The sequence below is a fragment of the Gordionus sp. m RMFG-2023 genome, chromosome 5, assembly GCF_954871325.1.
Source record: "Gordionus sp. m RMFG-2023 chromosome 5, tfGorSpeb1-WG-v2, whole genome shotgun sequence".
Lineage (NCBI taxonomy): Eukaryota > Metazoa > Nematomorpha > Gordioida > Chordodea > Parachordodidae > Gordionus > Gordionus sp. m RMFG-2023.
Window position 1 is genome coordinate 21,179,117 of NC_088779.1, and position 15,776 is coordinate 21,194,892.

The 15,776-nt window shown below is 26.3% G+C and overlaps 2 protein-coding genes across 6 annotated transcripts in view; one reads left to right on the forward strand and one right to left on the reverse strand.

Moving 5' to 3' along the window:
* Window positions 1–10,658, forward strand: part of LOC135929446 (E3 ubiquitin-protein ligase UBR5-like) — a 46,427-nt gene extending 35,769 nt beyond the window's left edge. For 4 of the 5 annotated variants that reach the window (XM_065466033.1, XM_065466037.1, XM_065466035.1 and 1 more), the window contains exons 44-55: window positions 723–1,180; window positions 1,596–1,925; window positions 2,110–2,349; window positions 2,604–2,786; window positions 3,486–3,558; window positions 6,036–6,304; window positions 6,519–6,667; window positions 6,957–7,139; window positions 7,295–7,470; window positions 8,769–9,064; window positions 9,929–10,073; window positions 10,283–10,658. In XM_065466033.1, coding sequence (XP_065322105.1) covers window positions 723–1,180; window positions 1,596–1,925; window positions 2,110–2,349; window positions 2,604–2,786; window positions 3,486–3,558; window positions 6,036–6,304; window positions 6,519–6,667; window positions 6,957–7,139; window positions 7,295–7,470; window positions 8,769–9,064; window positions 9,929–10,073; window positions 10,283–10,581 — 2,801 coding nt within the window. In that variant the 3' untranslated portion in view covers window positions 10,582–10,658. The remainder of the gene's footprint in view (window positions 1–722; window positions 1,181–1,595; window positions 1,926–2,109; window positions 2,350–2,603; window positions 2,787–3,485; window positions 3,559–6,035; window positions 6,305–6,518; window positions 6,668–6,956; window positions 7,140–7,294; window positions 7,471–8,768; window positions 9,065–9,928; window positions 10,074–10,282) is intronic. The other variant, XM_065466036.1, reaches the window with a different exon arrangement.
* Window positions 10,659–10,869: 211 nt separating this feature from the next.
* On the reverse strand, window positions 10,870–15,517 carry LOC135929751 (translocating chain-associated membrane protein 1-like 1). The gene is made up of 11 exons (XM_065466456.1): window positions 15,301–15,517; window positions 15,193–15,259; window positions 15,024–15,148; window positions 14,862–14,978; window positions 14,735–14,821; window positions 14,639–14,692; window positions 14,523–14,593; window positions 13,465–13,575; window positions 13,264–13,407; window positions 12,408–12,607; window positions 10,870–11,483 (listed from the first exon to the last, which is right to left on the reverse strand). The coding sequence occupies exons 1-11, from the start codon at window positions 15,421–15,423 to the stop codon at window positions 11,410–11,412; spliced, it is 1,173 nt and encodes a 390-aa protein (XP_065322528.1). The 5' UTR covers window positions 15,424–15,517; the 3' UTR covers window positions 10,870–11,409.
* Window positions 15,518–15,776: the final 259 nt, after the last annotated feature.

Sequence of the window (15,776 nt, forward strand, 5' to 3'; positions counted from 1 at the left end):
TTTTTAGTTTTTTGCTTATATATATATATACTGAAGAACAGTCTAGTATTTCCTCCAACTGTATTTGGTAGTTAAATGGCCTTTGTTAAGGCTTTCACGGAATGAAATTATTAAAAATAAACTAGTATCATATTTTCGTATAAAACTGAAATCATCTAGAAGTTTCAGAAGGAAGTCTATTCTGAAATCACTTCATTTTTTGACGAAGCATTAGTGAAAAATTCGGACGGACGATGATTGTCTATCAAAAATTTTTGAAATCAAAATAAAACATCAATACGAATAAATTTCCAGAAATTAGATATTTATTCAGCAAATATAACATTGCAACGTCAGTACTTGAATGCATTTTTATCGTAGTAAATTTAGAGTTAACTAAAACTTCTTGTTTATAAAATGAAAATTTTGAAAAACGATTTTTATTAAAAAAATGTAAATAGAAAAAAAAATTAACATATATTTTAAATCTTATTTTATTGATTTATTACAAAATAAAAATATTAAATCCAACATCTATACTGTTTTATTACATTTTTTTATAATGTTATATATTAAATGTATTTAAAAACATATTTTTTAAAAAAACATTAGACACCTAGATTAAATATAAACAAACTAGACAATTAAGTTTTGTTTATATTTTATATTTCTTATCAACTCTAAAATTTGTTATAATGACACTAGGTTAAATTAATATTATCAATTCATTTTTAATTTTATAGATAATTTTTTCGACTACTCGTCCTCTCCAAGTCCCAGCACTTCTGCCCGTTCCTACTCATTCTCCACGTCCTCTCGTTCGCTTAACGAAAATACTTCAGATTCCTCCTCTTCAGCTTCCGCTCTACCTCGAGCGACTAAGCGAAAGAAAAAAGTTAAAATTTCTAAAATCGTTAAAACTGGGAGTAAATACAAACCCAACACCAAAAAAGCTAAGTTTGATACCGGCAAGAACGAAGAACAAGAAGAAACTAATAAAAATAAAATCACTAAGGCTGGTGAAACGGCGTGCAGTAGTTATATGGAATTTAAAAAAGATTCAAATGAAATAGATATAGATTTATTCGAATCCAGTAATATTTTGAAAGGAAAAGAAGACAAAGGCGATAGGAAAAACAAAAAATTTGAACCTTTGAACGACGATAGATGGAAAAAAAGTTCCGCTAACAATGAAAATAAGGTCAGTTACACTTTTTATAAAATATTTATAAGTCATGGAGAAGATAATATTGCGTTTTTATATATTTTTCCCCATTTTAAATAAAATTTTAAATAGATAAATTAACCTCCCATTTTTCGGTAACGTTTTTTATTGGCTTATTAAGCAGTCTATAATAATAAGTCTATGGTTTACTCTACCTTATAATTTACTTATTAAATTTTGCCTAATTCTAACATTTTGAAACGATTGGTAATCTTTTAATCTTATCTTTTCTCTTATAACTATAAATTGTAACCTCACTTCAGCATTACAAATTCAATTGCATACACTCAAATAAATTAGTTTTTCCTTATTATTTGAAAAATTTCTCAATTTAAATTAAATGTTTATATGCACGATTTGATCGATACCTCGGTCTCTTTAACCTTTTCAGAAAAACAAGAATAAAAGACATAACCATTCTCACGCATGGAATAACCGCCGAGGCATAAAGCCCTTTTTTCGCAGAACTGAATCTACCTTACATCTAGGGTATCCGGCCCCTCACCCCTTCACTACCCCGATCCTAGAGAGCCTCCCTTTAGCCCAAGAGCCACATTTGCTTAAACCGGAAGCTAGGAAAGAGGATATGTTTCGGATTTGCAGGTCTGACGGTCTTTGTTTGAAAGTCAAGAGAAATTACGCGAAAAGTGGCATCAAGTATACCAGAAATTCGAGGTTTTCTATTAGCATGTCTTCGTCTGCTCATAAAGAAAGTATATGGGTAAAAAACTACCATTTTTTAATTAATATAACGATTATATATATATATTTTTTCGTTAAGTCATAATTTTGGGACTGACGAAAATTTTGTTATCCTATTATTATAGAATCGAAACTTGCTATATGTTATATACTATATATGCTAAGGCTAACTTTACCTTTAAATTCTTATACGAAAAATGAAGAAACACCAAGCTAATCAAAGCCAGAGTCATAAATCGACAATTTCTCAAATAAAACCGGATTGTATTTTAAGACGCTGGAACACTTGCCTAGACATGTTCGGCCGGATGTTTGTTGAAGACGTGGGCCTGGAGCCTGGATCGGTTTTCGTTGAGATGGGCGGATTCCCAATTAAAGAGACCAAGTTTAGGGCAGATATGGAGAAACTCAGGAACTCCCAAGCCAAGGATCTTACTTTAGAAGTTTTTTGCGTTTCTTTTTAATTTTTATGATACCTTAAAAAAACTTTTATTTTGATTAATTTTTATAGAAGTTTTGTCAAACAATATATTCTGCAAAATTTTGAAAAAAGAGAATGTAAATTAATTCCGACATGTGATTTAAATTTATTTTAAAATCTAAATTAATAAAGAATTGCTAAGGGATATCATTTTTTCAATTTTTTTTTGTTGATATAACTTTCATTATCTTATTTTTCTTGTGGAATTAAAAAAAGGTTGAACGAGAACGGGAAACGTTGCTCAAACAAACCATCAAGCAACTCAATCATTTCTACTCGCGTCGCAGTAACAATTGTTCCGGCCCACCCTTGGCCGTCCATAAAGTCAAGGTCACATTTAAAGACGAACCCGGCGAAGGCAGTGGGGTGGCTCGGAGCTTCTACTCTGCACTTGCTTCGGTATCTCATATGTTTTCATATTTTTTATAAATGTGCATTAGATTATAAGATGTAGTCATCCTCAAGGCAAGACCTTTTAAGTAAAATTTTTTAAAAATGTTTATTTAAAAGCTCGAATCTTTTTAATTATAGAAACATTATTTTTCACATTGGGGTACATAGAGAACCATCTCCTAAAATCCCCATTTTAACTGTAAAGCAAATTTTATGAGGCACATACATTATGATTATTAGAAACGGTTTTTTATCACATTATTATCAATTTTTTTTATTAAGGCAATGTCCAAAATCTTTTTTAAAAAAATTCTAAAAGCTTTATAAAACTTCAAATTATAAGATTTTAATGAAAATATATTTTAAATTTATACAATTTTCTAGAACTATGTTTGGGGCATGTTTTCATTTTTAAAATACCTTATTTATTTATTTTCATTTATAGTTTTAAAAGTTTGTGAATTTAATTTTTTAGAGACAATAAAATTTATTGAATGATTTTTTTGTCTCTTGAACATTTCTAAAAATTCCACTTACGAGGTTTTGCATTGAGAATTACGGTATAATAAAGAACATATTTGATGATGGCTTGTCAAAATGGTTTATTGGGAAAAGGGAACTTATATTAATATACAAATAATTTACAAAAAAAAACAATTATCAGTCTTATATTTTTAACTTAAAAAAAATTTATTATGAAAAAAGGCTTTTGCTTCTTCCGATATTTTACCGAATTTGGATGGCTGCTTACCTGGTACGCTGAAAAGTCTTCAATTCAGTATTTTATTTTTAAAAATATTTAGCTTTTTTTTTACTTACGCAGAAAAAAAAAATTATATGAAAGCTTTTTTTAACGCAATAAATAATATATATTAGAGCTGTTGACGTTACAAAAATTTATGATTACGTTATCCCCGTTTTAACATAGATTAAAAAAATTTAAACCAAAACCATGAAAAAAGATTGAATAAATTCTTTTACTTTTATTTCATCAATCTATACACAAAATTAAATATATGGACAATAATTTTTTCTTATAAGATTTTGATTTTTTTATAAAATCTTTTTTATTAATGGTGATAGTTATTAATGATCACTTCACTCAGCTCGGCTTTTGCTATGCTGAGAACCCGTTCTAGGCACTGAGGATGGAAAGGGTGTATTATATTTTATAAATAGGGATTTAACGTTTATAAATTGTTAGGCCATGTCCACGGTTTTATTTCTAAACAGAAATCTGTTTAGCCGTCTATTCCTCTAAACAGGATAAAGATCGGCTATTTAGATATAGTATACAGATTAATACAAAACAGAATATGGTATCTTAGTTTAAAATCTGAGTAAACTAATTTAAATCAGAAATAATCAAAAATTGAGGACACGGCCTTAAGGTTTTTTAGGAATGATACAACTTTTTTCTATAAGAATTTTAATAGCTCTTCATCTGAGTCATTAGACATATCTTCATCACAAAAAAATGATTCTTCTTGGAAATTTCCTCCACAGATATTTTATTTTTATCAATATACTATTTCTTTAAATTTGACCTTTAAGGTAAGAATGAAGATAATTCCCAATATTATCCTCAGTTGCACTACTCTAATATAATTGAAAACATATACAATCAAACCTGTCTAATTTTGTCAATTCTTTAATTTGACCAAAATTTTTATTAACTATTATGAGAAAATTCCTTGATAAATTGGACATCTACCTTTAAAAAGTGGGCAGATTTTAATTCTTATGCAATTTACTTAAGACCTTTATAAAGTAGGCATTTATTATTTTTTGCATTCATTCATTTATATTATAAAATTTTATTATCTATTTATAACTATTCATGTGAAATAATATAAAATTTATAAAGAAATAAATATACGCGTTATCGTTAATTAGGTTACAAATTTCAAAATCATCATACTCAAAAAGTATTTGATAAAAGATTTGATTTATAAATCCAAGGAAGACTTTATCAAGCGCCATCAAATAAAGCATATTGTGTCAAATAAATACAAAGATAACATCTTATTTTATTTCAAAATTAATTTTTATACTATTATTTTGTATGTAATCATGTTGGAATAATTTTATACATTCCTACTTATTTTGTCTAAGCTTATGAACATGTCGTATTGGGAAGAGGAATCCATGGGAATTCCAAAACTTTTAATATTGTATCATTTGAGCGATTTTTAAATTAAGTCTCTGACAGGAAATATATTCCAGCATATTGTCGCCTGAGAATTACATTATTCCATCTCCACTTTTTGTAATTTTACAGAACAATTTAAAAATTAAGTTTACATTTGGATGGCATAACCTATTGGCTAAAATTTTACTTATTTCATATATATTTGGAATTTTTTTTACGTAAATGGATTGATGAAATTATAAAAATTAATTTTCATGAATAAGTTTGACAAAAAATGGATATGGAAAAACCTAATTCTCAGGTGACGATATTTAGAGTAACTACCCTATGAATTTTTCCAATTAAATTTTGTGTAATTTTCTACTTATATCAAAAAAATATATATAAATAATAACTCATTTCGGCGTATGTCAACGTAATTAAGTGAAGTTCAAAAATTCACTGTAAAATGTTCTGAAGTTCACAGTGTTGGTTCTATATACATACTATACATTTCCGGTCAAATCAGATTTTTCAAATTTAAAAATCTCCTTCAAGTAATTGATTTAAAATTGAGAAAATCAGAACCCACATGATACATACATAATTTTACTCATGATGATGAATCATTAAAAATGTGAAAATTATTTGAAAATGGTTGAACATTATCTCACTTTTTGCAAGAATATAATAGATAGTTTAATGCTTTTGTTAAAATAATGTAAAAAGTCTTGGTCAATTGGGCAATTGTTTAAGTTGGGCAAAAATCTTCATCCCAACGGTACCCCAATTAGACAGGTTTGACTGTTGATCAATAAAAATAATAGCCGAAAGAAGAATAAAACGAAATATCCATAAAATTTGTTCTAAAAACTCGTTCTTATATTTTGTTTTTTTTAAAATTAAATATTAGACCTATACAATAATAATACAAAATTGATTAAAATATAATGTCACCTTTTTCGAATAGTAATGCAATTGTCTAATTTTTTTGGTGAAAAAATATTTCTGTAGTGTGAAGCAATACAATAAAATACCGATAGCGGCTAGATTGTAATGAACCGGGAAAACTTTATCACTTTAATTTGTTTGACCTTTTATTATTTTATATTTTAAATTTAAAGATATTTGGAACCGAATAAAATCTAAAGATCAAAAGCAAAGATCTCTCTTAACCCCAACCTCTCAAGTGACAACCACTACCACTTCCCCTCTTTCCTGTTTCAAGGTAACCCTTTCTGCTTCCGCTCAACCGTTTTATCCTAAAGCTCAGAGAGCTGCTGGTGTTAACAATGCTAACCTCTCTAATAACGAAGAATCATCGACTGGGCTAACATCCAACCAAGCTCTTTTGGGGGAAAGGTTATATCTAAAGATAAGAGACATCAATTCCGTAAATTAATAATTTAAAAAAAATAAAAATTTAATCCATTGATTTTAGCGTGATCTTCAAAATAAGAAAAATATATTTGAGACTTTAATAAGAGTATCTTCACTTATTTTATTAATTTTAAGATCTCATTCACTAATTTAAGGAGTATTATAAGTGTTAAAATAATAATCGCATTTTATAATTTTTTTAAAAAATATTTTCATCTAAACCAAAGGAATTTGCCAATCAAATAACTGGTATGATTTTAGAGTTAGCTCCTGCTGTCATATTGTTTCTCTTGGCCTCGGAAGAAAATCTTAGGGTACGAGTTAACGAAGCCTATTCTTTGCTAATCACTGGCGATAAAGGCAAAACAATTATTGGGTAATATTTAAATCTACAATTTTTTTTTGCTATACTTTTGACCAATTTTATATAGTGAAATTCACTGAATTTTCCACTTTAGGAATTAATTTGCGCTGAATAACATTTATTCTCAAATTAGGTTAGAATTTTTTTAGCTATTTGATTGAACTATGACAGAGTATTAGAATGAAATATCCAAAGATGACTAACCATCTCTTCGTGTAGAAAAAAAAAATTTATTATTTAAGTTTTGAGAAAATTTGTTTTATCTGTTACCAAAGAAACTATGCTAATTTTATTTATCAAGAGATGAAGGTACTTCTAAATCTCAAGAATCTGCGAGGGGAACTACTAACGATGCGCCACCTTCAACAGTTGATGCCTCATCTTTGGCTCAACTTTTCCATCAACCTGGCAAGATCGGCTTTTATTCACCTATGCCTGTCAAAAATAATTCTGAAAGAGCATCCGCTTTTAGGAACGTTGGCAGGTTTTAAGCTCATACATTCCCCCGACCCCCCCCCCCCCATTCAGATAACTCCTTTTAATTAGTTTAGAATGATCGAATTTAAATTACAAACATATAGATGTTTATTTATTAATTTTTTCTAGTCCTTCAATTTATATAACATTAACGCTTCACAGAATAATAGGATTATGTCTGTTGCAAAACGAAGTATTTTCCCTTCAATTCAATCGTCATGTGCTGAAATCTATAATGGGTAAGCCCCTCTCCTGGCATGATTTCGCATTTTATGACCCCGTTATGTACGAGAGCTTGAGATGTCTATTGAAAATGGCTATACCCTTCACTACGTCGAGTAATAAAAAATCTTTATCAATATTCACCTCTTTTTTAAAGCTTTACTGGAAATGATTCAAATAACTGGAACTTACAATTAGTGATACAAAATCGCTCCATTTAAAAACGGCATATTCAATATTTTAGCCTGAAAAATATTGCCTAAATCTAGAGATTTCGCCAATTGATGTCCAAACCTTTGTACCATCTATGAGAAAAATATGGCTTGCTTATTATTTTTCTGGATTACTGAATTAGTCGTTTTTAAAAATCGGCTCAAATGGAGTATTTTTGCATCACTACTTACTTACAATAACAAATTTTGATTTTTTATAAATTATGAGCCTAAATAGTTATCGATAAGGTAGTACTGCAATCAAATCATTTATTCGATGCATATACCAATATTAATTTAAACGAATACCAATTATTTAAAAAAAATTTATTTCTATTGATTTAGCGCTAGGAATTATCATTTAATATTAGTAATTTATCTTGAAACTAACATATATTAGTACAAAATATTGTAATTATTATACTTGCATAAGTTTGTAATTTCTATAAATAAACTATTCACTCACTTTATATATACCTTTCCAGCCATGAAGTAAAAATTTAGATGATTATAAATAATATACCTATATAAACTATAAAATTTTATTCGAATATTTTCTTATTGCTCTTAAATTAAATTATTTGAACGCAAATATTAACGAATTTAAATTTAAAAAAGGAATTATTCAATTCTAATTTAAAAATCGAAAACACTAGTAATAGATGGTTTTCCAATGCCAAATTTTATCGAGTATAAGGGAGACTATTTGATTGAATATAAAATTGTTCAAGATTTTTATTTAAAGAATAAACTGTGGTTATCAATGTTTATTATAAATTGGAACAATGGTTTATTTTCTCTTAAATTCAAATATATTAATTTCTTATATAAATAATTTAATACTTTCCCTATAAACCAAATCAAGTGATTTTTTTATTTCCTAATATCAAAAATAAATATTATAACAAACCTACATATTAAATCGATAAACACTGGCGATTAGTAATATTCTGATAAGCAGCAATAAAATTCTACAATCTGAATCAGTTTTTATTTAGAATTGTAATCTCTTCATATTTTGACCCTTTCCTTAATACACAGTCATTTTGTTAAATAAAATGATATTACATTTGTATTTTATAATTCGTTTCCATGGGTAGACATCGCATTAAAACCCAATTATGAAATTTTAATTATAAAAAAATCAAACCCCTATCTATCACTTTCTACTAAAATAACATTATTTTATACAAAATTAAAAGCTCACGATAAAACTCCACTTCAGTCCACATCGGCTGTTGATAACAAAGAGACTTATCAACCAAATAATAGATATACTACCATCCCAGATATCCAAGAATCCGAACAATTTTTTAAGCATTTGGATTTGACTTTCTCTTTGGAAGAAACATTGGCGGATAACCAAAATCATGCGACAATTACCGTCGATTTGATTCCCGGAGGTTCAAATTTACCTGTTACTCCTTACAATGTGCAGGAATATGTCGAAGCTTACGTGAGATATAAGATGGAAGGAGCTATCGATAAAGCCTTGGAGGTTACACATTTTATAATAGGGTCTATACCGACAGTCTAGATGAAGCTAAATTCTTTATTTAAAACGCCATTTTTTAAAATCTAAATGCTACCAGAAGCATATTTTTTTAACCTTTTCAAGCACGAAAAAAATGTTGATGATTTTTTGTTATAGCAACAAAATTTATTTATATAATAATTAATATTTTTTTAAAAATATATTAAAACTAAGTGGTATATAAATACCACAAACCTTCCATAATTAATATTTTTTTAAAAATATATTAAAACTAAGTGGTATATAAATACCACAAACCTTCCCACCCTTTAACGATGCATAGCAATTTAAAATAAATAAAAGGAACAATGCATTGTTTGCATCCTCTTAGTAAATATAAAATAAAAAATTCCTATAAAATATAGTCTAGTAAATTGGAATAATTAAAATATTTGATTATAATATTTTGGTGGTTTTTTTCTAATTTATATTATAGTGCCGAAAAGGTTAATTCTAGCTCCAAATACCAGGCATTAATGAAAATAGGTAAGACTTTCGCTTTTTAAAAGGTTTGTTTTTCCTTGGATAATAACATTTTATAGTGGAATCTGATCCGTAACGATTAACAGCTGATCGATTTTTAAAATCTGTTCATAAGATTAATTTTTCTTTATTAATATTAATTTTATTTAAATTCCATCTATGATAATAATCTAAGAATTATTGATTATAATAAAGAAAAATTGATCTCATAAACAGATTTTTAAATTCGATCCACGGTTAAATCATGCCGGATCGAATCCTACTATGAATACAGCTTAGGGGTTATTCGGCAGAGCTTAGAAAGTTTGTTAAATATCATTTTAATTGCCGACTATTTGTTCTTAGAACATTAAATTGGGTGTCTTTGACGTTTTGCCGAAAAACGCGTTCGATGGACTTACTCCAGAAGATTTGAGACTTCTACTTAATGGCATTGGTGAATTCAAAATTGAAACATTGATGAGTTACACTACCTTCAATGACGAATGTGGTAATATATCTTTATAAAATTAATCATTATTTATTTTTATATAAAAAAATATTGCATTTTAATTAAAATTGATCAAGCTTAAGTTTTAGAATCCCAAAATATCCAAAGCGACCATTTTGGATATATTAAAAAAATAAAATAAACCCCTTCTCAGTAACAAATTAATTTGTGTATTAAAAAATTTACTATAACAAAATTTTATTATATAGGGGCTAGCCAAGACAAAATAATATATTTCAGAAAATGGTTTTGGTCAATACTCGATAAAATGACTAGTGCAGAAAAGCAGGACCTCTTATATTTCTGGATGTCAACCTCTTGTCTACCTTCGAGTAAAGACGGTTTTCAACCTACCCCGTCGGTAACTATACGACCTCCTGACGATACCCATTTACCCACCGCTAACACTTGTATTTCTCGTCTTTACATACCACTCTATTCTAGCAAAACTATATTTCGGAACAAACTACTTTTGGCCATTAAGACAAAAACTTTTGGATTTGTTTGATAATATAAAAATTTATAATGTAAAATTAAATTTATAATTAATATATATTTTCTTATTATAATTATTATATTTAAATTCCATGTAATTTTTTTTAAATAAAATGATTAGATAATTTTAAAGCTTTTATAATGAAAAAATTAATGTTTTTTTTATATATTTTCTTATATTTTGGAATAATAAAATCATATTTATTCGTTTTAAAGGTTTTGTTTATAAAATTTCAAGCCTACTTAGATGACCAATTTTATTATTATTTTATAAGGATATAAAACATAGGTAATACCCATATTACAAAATAAAAATAATACAATAATGTATCCCTAAAAATATAAATGTATGATTGTTTCTTGGAATTTTAAAAAATGATAATCAATTTAAAGCATTAAAAAATTATAAAAAAACAAGATATTTAAAGTTTGATAGCTCCTAATTAAACCAATCTTGAAATTCATGTAATAATATTAATCAATATGAAATCTTAAAAAAAAATATTCTATAAGTTAGAGAAACTTTTCTTGTAATAATTTCAAATCCAAGGTTAAATAAAAAATTTTGATAAGGTAAATCATTATAACTGCGATTTCATTTTTTTTTGCCCTTTTAATATAATTTAGATATATAAATACGGTCCTGCATATTTTTTTAAAGGGGAGGGAGAATTTTAAATAGAGAGAAAGAATATTGCAATTATAATTTCAAGAAAGATTTCATAAAAAAACTAAATAAAAATTACAAAAAAAAGATTATATAAAAAAAACTAGATAAAAATATAATGAATTGAATTTAAGAAAAAGGATTATATATATATACTGTGATATTCTTTAGTTTTTATAACTTTTTTTTGGAGTTATGATTCTGATGATTATTTTCATTGTCATGATTGCTAATGGGTGAAACTGGATCTGAAAAAAAAATTATTATAATTTATAAGAAATTTTTATTAAAATAAAAATAATAGTAAAAATAGCTATCTAAATTAGCGCATAGATTATTTGTAAAGGTTAACAAGTAAACTTTTGATATCTTGGGCCCGTAAGGCTGACAAAGATCATATTTATTTGCCCATTTATGCTAATTTTAAATATATTTCTTAGTATATAATTTTAAAAAATGTTTGATCATTTTAATGAGTATGTTTGATCATTTTAATGAGTAACTAATATTTTTATATAATAAAGGAATTAATATTTTTTAAACAAACTTAACATAAAAATATTTTATTAAAGCAAGATTAAAATAATTATAGAGATCCTCCTAATTAAACATTAAAGTAATTTTTAAAGGAGTTTATTATATCAAAAAATAATCATTTCTAGTCTATAAAATCATTTTTAAATTTAGCAATTAGAATGTTTGATAAGATATTTTTAATTCAAAAAGAATTGATTATTATTTAAAATAATAAATTATTAATTTGATTTAATTATGTCAACAATATGGGCAAGTCATTTGGAAGCACGCCCAAGAAAAAAAAATTAATTTTAATTTAAAAGAAATATATATGAATATCGGACTGATCTTATTTTATTTCTAAAAACTTCGAGTTCTCATATTAAAACATTACATTATTATAAAATCATAAGAGAAGAAAACAAGGAAACACTTATCCAGCCTAAGTAAATTCTAGTGATAATCTTCCTAGTTCTATAAAGGGTAAGAAAATTTTTTAAAATTGTTTGTAACTAAATCTATCGAAAAATAGATATTCGCGAGATTATTTAATTTTTATAATTACTCGAGGAAACTTAAAATAATGAAATACAAGATAAATTAGTTCCAATATTTCATGCATATAGATATATTCTCAAATTCATGTAATAAAAAACTTTTGGATCGGTTAGAATCTCGCTTCTTCTTTTTCGTCTCTTCGGTATTTTTGTTCTTTGTGGATGAAGATTTGAACGAAAAAAAGTTCAACATTTTTTTATCGCCACCAATTTTTTCCCTCCTTTTTCTCATATGAAAATTGACGAAGTTCCACATTAGCCAAGCTTGGAGCAAACCAAAAGCGACCATGCAATTGTATCTTAACAAACGAAATGATGTTTAATTTTAAATTGTTGCCATAAATTTAAAAATTACTGATGGATTATTATTTTATTTTTTAGAAAATAATTAAATTGGTATAATATTAAGCTCACATGGTTATAAAAATTAAATTGAAGTTTAAATTAAACAGATAGCTTTAAATATTAAAGAAACATTGTGGCAGAGTATAATTAAGGATTATATGGGTAATGGCTGAAAATCAGCTGATTGGGTGTCAAAAAAATCCGATAAGTATTGAAGCATGAGTTAGTTCAATTCTTCTTCCTTCAGTTATATTTTCAAAAAAAAAAGCCCGAAGTGGAGGTTATTGGTTTTAGGGGTTAAAAATAGGGCAATTACCCAACTATGTACTGAGATTAAAAAAATTCATTCATAAATAAACTTTTCTGTGAACACTTTTAAATGTAGAGTAGTTTTTTCTATGTCACCTGAATGAATGATTTACTAATATTTCTGAAAACAAGCATCTCATTAGCAAGTGAAGTTGTTAAAATATTGTGTTTTATATAAAAAAATTGAAATCTGGGTTTAATGTTATAATAATGTCAAAACTTTCTATACCAAATTATTCATTTTAGAACTTTGAAACATTTTAAAATACAAAATGTTCATATGCTATATAATAAAATTAACCTGATAATAGGTGTATTAAAATTTTGTTGAACCAGGTTAATTTGAGGTATGCTGGTTTTAGAGAGGCCAAAATAAAATGTTAATACCAATGTTATAAAAGATATTAATCGGCAGGCAATAAAAACAATATTCCAAGACATAAATCTATATAATTTTTTTTTAAAATAATTTAATCTTTTATTTTTTTAAAAAAAGTTTTACCCATATTTTGAGATTTCATTTTTTCCTGAAAAATGGATGATTCGTGATAGGTGAAAAATTATTTGTTCAAAATATTGTATAGTCAAAAGAACTAAAGCCACTTTGGTAAAACTAAATAAATAAATATATATTTTAAAAAATAATTAAGGAAAGAAAGATTATGATATTAGATGAAAAAATCAAAATGTGTACCTATACCACAAGCCAATATTACTAGCCACAAATATCCAATTTCTTAAATTATTTAAGACACACAAGTTTTGAAATTATCTAGCCCAGCTTGAATTATTTTATATTAAATAATAATTTCTCATACAATAAGCAGTGAGTTAAATGTTAATCCATGTGGATTCCATAAATTCTAATCTTTAATCTATAGAGAATAAATACCCCTTTTACAGCACTAACAATGAATTTGGGCAGGGGTGTACTTCAATATTATAAGGCCCATAAATTAGTTTGTGGGCCTAATTTGACCACAAAGGTGTCTTAGATGCTCGAACCCTCAACTCAGAAGCAAGAATTAATTACGTTGTTTATCTATATTACAAGGGTGTTACATCTATCGATAAACTTCATGTAATAAGATTATTCTGAAAAGGAAGGGTATGGAACTGGAATATTTTTTCAGCATATAGTATAGAAATTTTTTCAATATTAGCAAAGAGACTTCTGTAAGTTATAAATGTACCCAGTTTCATTGAATAATTTGTCTGAAATCTAATGTTGCTAGTGTGCTATTACCACAATAGTTATTGGATTAGATGTTAGGAATGCAATACATATATTTCAATTAAGTTTTTTAAAAATAATTATAAATTAGGTTCATGATTCATATAGATTTAGAATAGAAACCGATTGCCAAAAAAAATTATAAAAACGTACAAGCTTTTTATATAAAATCCCAATAAAAAAATTTGGAGACACAAAATAAATCCAAAAATTTTGGTTTTGGTAAAAATCATCAGTAATAGCAAACACTTGGTATCAGTACATTTTTAATTTTTTTTAAACAAGTGAGGTTAGACCTAATTAAATAGAATTAAAATTTTCATTACCTTAGAAAATAAGTGGCTGCTATGAAAACCACATATAATGATATATAAGTACATCTCTCTGACCAATCCTCCTAAATAATATTTTAAATATTAATATTTTTTGAATTTAAATTTACTTGTGGTATTTTTTGAAAATATATTTCAGGATAAAAATGTAACCAGGTAGCAATCTTAAAGCAAATAAAATATATCTTTAATATTTTGATAGTTACCTGCAACAGAAAAAATATTTTAACATTCCAGGGTAAAATTGTTGTAGGGTAATCAATCCATAAACTATTGATTTGTGGTATATAACCCTGTTACAAAAAAATATAATTAATGTTTAAATTTGTTTACATTTAAGATAATATATAAAGCCAGGATAAAGAATGGGATATAATAAGCTAAAAGACCTCCAGATTCATTAAATTTATTAGTCTTGACTTTAGATAAATGCAATTTCCTATTAGTTTTCTATAAATATATTAAAAAATTAAGATTTTTTTAAATTAAATATACATCTAAAACATATTCCTGAATAACAGCATGGTAAATAATAAGAGTCAAAAAGTAAAAAAAGATAAAGCATAGATCTTTTGGTCCATTGGTAAAAAGTGAGTTATAATCTTCATATTGATGGGTCCCTATAAATAAAAATTTAAAATACATGTGATATTTAGCAATTTACCGATTGTCTTATTTACAGTAATGTTGTGATTTAGTGTAATGAATAATGAACCAAAGCTAGCTGATACCTTACTCAAATATAAAATATTCTATTAGCATAATAATTTACTTGAAAATATAATGCTACTATAAAAACCATCAAAATACAAGATAATATATCAGCATGATTTTGTATCACAAATTCATGACTCAATATCGGAGGATTTTTGTTACTTTTTTTTCTTAAACCCATAATTATAAAAATACAATGCAATTTTTTCAATAGGGCATTTTTTTAAATATCAGCGTGTTGAGTGACCTAGTATGATAGAGATGACGCAAATAATCGAAATATTTTTATCATAATATTTTATTAAGTATAATTAATTTATGACTTTTATATTTTAATTTAAAAACGTTATGATATAGGTTACCATATAAATTACATAAAAATAAATAATATTTAAAAAAATAAATAATTATATAATAAAAATATGTTTAAAGAAAACGTGAGAAGGTGCTTATGGGTAATGGTCCGTGGATTGATATATTATGTGATCTACATATTTCCATTGAAATTTGTTGACCTTGGTAAAAACCTTACTA

What these genes read in the sequence shown, in the direction of transcription:
- LOC135929751 (XM_065466456.1), bottom strand. Translation starts at nt 15,423, where the DNA reads ATGGGTTTAAGAAAAAAAAGTAACAAAAATCCTCCGATATTGAGTCAT. An exon ending in TTCAGGAATATGTTTTAGAT is followed by an intron (nt 14,979 to 15,023) that starts GTATATTTAATT and finishes ATATATTTATAG; the next exon opens with AAAACTAATAGGAAATTGCA. An exon ending in TTTAATACACCTATTATCAG is followed by an intron (nt 12,608 to 13,263) that starts GTTAATTTTATT and finishes TCGTTTGTTAAG; the next exon opens with ATACAATTGCATGGTCGCTT.